The sequence below is a fragment of the Neophocaena asiaeorientalis genome, unplaced genomic scaffold (assembly GCF_003031525.2).
Source record: "Neophocaena asiaeorientalis asiaeorientalis breed wild unplaced genomic scaffold, Neophocaena_asiaeorientalis_V1.1 scaffold381, whole genome shotgun sequence".
Lineage (NCBI taxonomy): Eukaryota > Metazoa > Chordata > Mammalia > Artiodactyla > Phocoenidae > Neophocaena > Neophocaena asiaeorientalis.
Genome location: NW_020172812.1, coordinates 1,042,302 through 1,048,827, shown reverse-complemented (window position 1 = coordinate 1,048,827; position 6,526 = coordinate 1,042,302). Strand labels below are relative to the sequence as shown.

Genomic DNA, 6,526 nt, shown 5'->3' with positions numbered 1-6,526 from the left:
GGAGGAGGGGGGATTTTTTTTGGGGGGGGAGGGAAGGTGGGAGGTGGGGAGTAAGGGGTCCGCTCTTACCAAGTTATCCAGTTCTGGATTAGAAGAAAATAGAGGTTTTTCTGCGCGAATCTAAATACAAGTGAGAAGGGGGGTGGGGAGAAAGAAACATTTGAAATCTGGTCGCCTTCCTAGTTTCTTGCCTCATTACACTGTCGGGGGCAGGATGTAACCTCCGGGAGAGGCTCTGTGACACCGAGTTCGTCCCGTGCAGAAACCCTTCAATGTGAGTCAAAGAATCCGAAAACAAGCCCAGAGCACAGGGTTGCTTCTCCCAGCAACTGTGCTTCTGAGAGGTCGCTGCCCAGCTCGCCAAGTCCAAGGCAGCTCCTGCGCGTGGGCTTTGGGGTTGCATTTTACAGAGCTTTCTGCGTCGGGTTAGGTAGCGGGAGTGGGTAAGCACTGGGGTGATTTTCAGGCGTCCGCAAAGACACTCATTTAGGAGGAAAAGCTCAGAAGAGGTAACAGGCCTGGCTTAGGGCGGGCTGTTCGCTGGTTACTTTTGCAAATGTGCTGGGTGGGAGGGAGGGAGGTTCTTTTCTTTTCTTTCTTTCTTTTTCTTTTTTTTTCTTTTACTTTTGAAACATTGATTTTGCTGACCTGTTTGGCGAACACGGCTATATCTTCATTGAATGACTCTGACGAGCAGACGTCCCCGCCCGCCACCCCCGGCTCGCGGGGGGTACAAGTAGCTAATTCACATTTCTCAAAAATCAGTGCTAAGAGAGGGAAGAGGGGGTGTCTGCAAGAAAATACAACAGTCACAAACAACACAATGGTTAGTCCCGCGGCAGTGAAAAAAGGCGCCCAAGAAAAACAGCAGGACGAGCTCAAGGCGGGGACCCCCTCCCTGATTTTGTCATCTACTTGTTCCCCTTCCCCTGCGCCCCCAGGTGACTGCTCACCTCCCCTTCCTCCTTGGGCCCCCGAAGTCGGAGGCCCTAAGCCATGGACCGTATCTGAGGATCGGCTCACCATATCTGGCCGGAGAAATTGGTAACATTTGCTAAGAATAAAACCCAAGCGGTTCCAGCAGCCATTTTGAATTAAGTTTCCCACCCCGACCGGCCCTCGTCCCTCCTCTGCACATCCAGGACCTGCAGGGGGGAAAAGGCGCGGGGCGCAGGGGCTGGGAAAGCTCTTTCAAGTGGGTTCCTCCAAGGCCATCTCGCGAAGCCCAAGGCTCTGGGGATCTTGGTGGCAGGCGCTCAGCTAACTTGGGGAAAGGACCTCTCTGGTTGTGGGACCGACTGTCAGAGGACTGCATCTCCCGATCCCGACCTCACGGCTCTCGGAGAGCAAGAGGGCTCCTCCTCGGCTCCCTGCACACCTCCCTCCCTTCGCCGATGGTCCCCACCGCCCCCCAAAGAAAGTTCCTTCAAATGTTCCTGCGGTCAAGCCTTTCATTTTTGTTCCTGCGTAATGCCAAAGCAGCTAGTATCGCGAGGGGCCTAGATGTCGCTTATCCTAGCCCATCAAAAAAAAAAAAGAAGAAAAAAAGCCTCCTCTAATGCCCAAAGAGGTGTCTCAAGTCTTTTATTAGCTCTCACAGCCCAGCTGGGAATTTAACAGTTTGGGGTCCTTTTCAAAAAGCTTCCCCAAATGTTCTGTCCCGGAGCCTAAACGATTTGCAGTTAACAACACTGCGGAAAGGACGCTGGGATTTAAACAAGCCCATCGCACAAGGGACCAGAAGATCAAGCAGAAAGGGTTTTCAGCCAGGGAGGGTCAGTGTTGCCTGATTTTTTTTTTTCAAAAGAAGAAATAAATAAAAATAAAAGTGGCTGCAAAGTAAAAAGAGGTCCCCCAATACATCAGCACACAGTAGGCACAAGTGACTTTCAGAGGGTTTTTACTAGTCCAGGGTCTAACCCAAGGGCCCGGGAGAACACGGTGTGAACTGCAGCGGAAGACGACACCGACCCGAGAGCACCCCGCATCTACTTCTAAATCCTGTAGGTTTCGCCTTTGAACACAAAGTCCTAAAATGGCTAGAAGTGTCTTAAGGTCTGTGACAATTCAGAGCGAGCTCCTCTCCTTGACTACAGTGGTCAAACTCCCTAAATGCAAAGCATGTTCCGCCTTGCCTGACCTGCAACTGGCCTGCCTTGATTTTATTGTGCGGTGGCAGAGCCAGCATACGGTGGCTGAGTAAACTTAGCAAGTCAGAACAATCAGTGGCTTAAAAGATTTTCCTTTAAACTAAAAGTTTCGTTCCAACACAAAGGCGCCTACGTTTAGAAACCCCCAACACTCTCCCTGCGAAGTCAAGCGAGTGAGGACTCCAACCCGCTGAGCTACCGAGCCGGGGTCTGGGGGGACGAGGGACATTTGGCAACTTCTGCACGGCGACCCCTCCGCGGGCATGGCCTCGGCGGAGCGGGGCGCTGGACTGGCGCGGAGCGTGTGCGGAGATGGGGGCGGGGGGTGTCTGGGATGGCAGGCCGCCTCCCCCAAATCTTCATGCAAAGCGAATGAAAAGTCACCAAATAATGTACCTCCAATCCAGAGAGCTCTGGCTTTCCTCTTACTGAGGGCAAAGGGAAATAGAGAAAGCATCGCATCTCAACTGCTTAGCCTGCTGCCCGTCGTACCTACCCATAAATGGCATCTTTATCTCTCTTTAAAGCGTCATTGACGGAGGAACCCATGCTGGGAGCCATGGCGTTGGTGTGAGCTGTGTGCGGGTACTGATGCGAGTGCAGAGGAGGCCCGTGGTTCAGGTGGTGGACGGGCTGCATGGACCTGGCCGCGTGCGGGTCCCCATACATCGTGGAGGGGATGCCTACTCCATCCATGCCCCCATAATGGGGTAGATCGTCGTACTGCACGAGAAACAGGAGAGAAACAGGTTCAGAAGGCCAGGCGGGCAAATGGGGGAACGGCAGGGCACGGAGCTTATATAATGTCAGTCCAGCTGGATCCTTCAACCCCGAATTCGGTGGCCTTGCATCTCTGAAGTTGAGATTTCTCATTAAAAAAAATATTTTTAGAAGTAAAATTTCTAGGATTCTCGGTAAGGCTCGGCTAGATTGAATGGTCTTGCCCTAACTTGTGTCCCTATCAACTAGCCAGAAATTCAGGATCCTTTGGCAAAAAAGGAAGGAAGAAAGAAGGAAGAAAGGGAGGCATTCTCCCGGAGGGCAGAAGGTAAAACGTGCACGTCTCTAGAGGAGCAAATTCAAAATCACAATAATAAAACATGCCAGGACAGTACAGCAAACCTGCCTAGTTTCACAGACCCTTCCCATCAGGGGGAATTAAAAAAAAAAAAAAAAGTTACGATGGGAACAGCTAAGCCAAGCACGTGAATTCAGACAGGCTTCTCATTTTATTTCCCTGCCAGCGTGGGGTTAGGCAGTCCTGCAAGACACTGCATTTCCTTTGCTCTCCAAGACAAACTCTGCTAAATCATACAAAACTAACTGGCTCTCTTATAAGTGAAACTCAGAGAAGGGTAGCTTCTCTTCAACATCGGGGCTGAATTTAGAATTGGGCAATATTCCCCTCAAGTTAAAGAAAATGTATAGTTGGAGCAATTATTCTATTTTTTCTATTCTTATGAACTTTCCCCCTAGACTAGATGTCTGTGAGCTAAATGTTAGTCATCAGGTTTAAAGCAAATTTAGAAGTAAATGCCCATTCAACCCCCCCATCTTCCTTCTCCAGAAAAACTACTTTCATATTGTCATTATTTTTGTGTGCAAAATTTAGCTATTTAGGTTTTCCTCTTTGCTTCATTTCAGGCATGTTCTTTTCCCAAGATTTGGAGGCGCCGAGAGTGAAATGATTTTCAAAGAAAAGAGGAATTGCCACTTTCATCTCCTTCAAGCCAGAGGTGTGAAAAGAGTTTGGAAGAACGCTGACATTTGCCTGAACCAAAGGAGTAAAGAAAAAATGTGTCAGCCTAGTAACTTTCTTTTGCAAACAGGGCTTTGAGGGCCAGGGCACAAATTATGCAAGGAAGGCTTTTTGTAGACCCCCTTTCTTTTAAGAAACTACCTCTGTTGGGTTGTCATTGTCTCACTTTACTCTCACTACATTTCCATTCAAATAGGAATATTGGGGAAATTAGTATTGCATTTTTAAAGTGAGTAGTTGTGTGCTTAGTATCCAATTAGTGCAGGGCTCTTCTAAGAAAAACTTACAAAGTATTACCTTGCATAAAAAACCATGTACATTAAAATTACTTTAAAAAGATGAATGCTTTCCGACCCCCAAAACCGTTGTACTATGACAAAGTTATTTGCTTAAAAATGCTAAATACTTTCAGTGATATTAAAGATGAGCATAATCAATAACATATCAGAAGTTTCTAGCTGCTTATTTTAATTTAAAACTAGCCTTAAACTTCTGCTCCTTGAATGCTCATGCTATATAACATTAGGTATCTAGCGCTGTTTGTTTTTGTTTTTTAAACAGATGATTGCCCGAGCTTGTATTTTTATTTATATAGCTGCTGGTTAGGAATCTATAGAAAACTTGATTACTTGAATTAACAATTACATGTTAATATACATAAGTCTACAAACGCATTGAATAAATCCTCTCGCTTTAGGCCACGGCTTTAGGAGCCTCATTCAAAAAGACAGAAAAAAGGAAACTTTTTAGCAGTGTCTTTCAGCCACGTTTCAATTTAACCTCCCATTTGAGTTCCACAATTGTTTTTTAATACGTACCCTTTGCGCCATCGGCCTCCCTGGCTCCCTTCCTACTTCAACTTCTAATATATCCTCTTTAAGGCCAGTGTGAAAAGAAACAAATACGTAAACTCCCCCGGAAAAAAAAAATAAAAAGCACGACGAAAAATCCCTTAACGTCTCCAGCAACGTGAGCTACTGGTCCCAGATCTTCGGTCTATGGGACCTGAAGCAAAGCTCCCGAGTCACTGAGCATAAAAGCGCTCCGTTTCCAAGACAGCAGCGGGGGCAAAAAAAAGCAGATCTTCTTTCCCCAAAAAATCAGTTAAAAAAAAAAAAAGCGCCCCTCAGACCCAACTACCAAATCTCATGGCTTTCTGCCACTCCGGCTGTCAATCACAGGCGAGGTTGTCAACGTGGTGAATGAATGATCATCCGCTCAGTCTTCTTCTGGTCAGAACACCTCAAATGTTAATATTCAAATGCACAAAGCCCTAGCGCTCGCTTCCCTTGAATCAGTCCTAATTCCTAATCAGTTTCTCTCTTCTCTCGCTCGCTCTCTTTCTCTCTCTCTCTTTTTGCGCCATCGGCCTCCCTGGCTCCCTTCCTACTTCAACTTCTAATATATCCTCTTTAAGGCCAGTGTGAAAAGAAACAAATACGTAAACTCCCCCGGAAAAAAAAAATAAAAAGCACGACGAAAAATCCCTTAACGTCTCCAGCAACGTGAGCTACTGGTCCCAGATCTTCGGTCTATGGGACCTGAAGCAAAGCTCCCGAGTCACTGAGCATAAAAGCGCTCCGTTTCCAAGACAGCAGCGGGGGCAAAAAAAAGCAGATCTTCTTTCCCCAAAAAATCAGTTAAAAAAAAAAAAAGCGCCCCTCAGACCCAACTACCAAATCTCATGGCTTTCTGCCACTCCGGCTGTCAATCACAGGCGAGGTTGTCAACGTGGTGAATGAATGATCATCCGCTCAGTCTTCTTCTGGTCAGAACACCTCAAATGTTAATATTCAAATGCACAAAGCCCTAGCGCTCGCTTCCCTTGAATCAGTCCTAATTCCTAATCAGTTTCTCTCTTCTCTCGCTCGCTCTCTTTCTCTCTCTCTCTCTCTCTCTCTCTCTCTCTCTCTCTCTCTCTCTCCCTCTTTGCAACTGCTGCACTGGAGGGAGATTAGAGGAGGAGGGTTAAAAAAAAATGTCTGTCTGAGTTTGTCTTAAAGGAGCCACGATCGATGCTGCCCGCTTGCAGTCCCCGTGCGTGTGTAAAGTGTGTGTTGCACAGGCGGAGAGGTGGATTCCGACCAGAATGCTAGAACCCGGAAGTAGTGGTGGCCATAACAGGTCGCGTCTTACACAATGCATTGGGCTGCAGCAAGTAGGCTCCTCGGCAGGGGTGGGTGCGCGAAGCGAGCTCTGGCCGCACTGGAGAGGCAGAGAGGCGCTCCATTAAATCGCACGCCCAGGCACAAACACCCACACACCCAGGGCACACGCGCACAAGCGCGGGTAGTAGACCCCGGCCGCCGGCTTTATTTTCCGTATGCTTTTCTCTCCCTCCCCCTCCAGACTCTCTCTCCAAAGCTCTCTTGAAATAGATTGGGAATAAAAGCGGGGCAGGCAGCAGCGGGAGTTATTTTGCACAGGGCTCCGTGGATTGACTTCCTGACTTTCCTCGAAATTATTGGGGTCTGCCAGTATTTTTCGGGGCGGAGGGGGGCTGGTGCAGAAAGTAGTGGATTCTTAGAACCAAACACACCACGTAGAAAAGTCAAACCAGGAGCGAAGAGGAGGAGGCGCAGGAACAGGGCTGGGAAAGGCTGTGCTAAGAAGTCCC

The 6,526-nt window shown here is 47.9% G+C and overlaps 1 protein-coding gene across 3 annotated transcripts in view; it reads right to left on the bottom strand.

Annotated features, from left to right (window-relative positions):
* MEIS1 (Meis homeobox 1) overlaps positions 1-5,210 on the bottom strand; it is a 138,361-nt gene extending 133,151 nt beyond the window's left edge. For all 3 annotated transcript variants that reach the window (XM_024741635.1, XM_024741636.1, XM_024741637.1), the window contains exons 1-4: positions 4,728-5,210; positions 2,647-2,873; positions 649-790; positions 70-120 (exon numbers count right to left, since the gene is read on the bottom strand). In XM_024741635.1, coding sequence (XP_024597403.1) covers positions 70-120; positions 649-790; positions 2,647-2,873; positions 4,728-4,739 — 432 coding nt within the window. In that variant the 5' untranslated portion in view covers positions 4,740-5,210. The remainder of the gene's footprint in view (positions 1-69; positions 121-648; positions 791-2,646; positions 2,874-4,727) is intronic.
* Between the last annotated feature and the right edge of the window lie 1,316 nt (positions 5,211-6,526).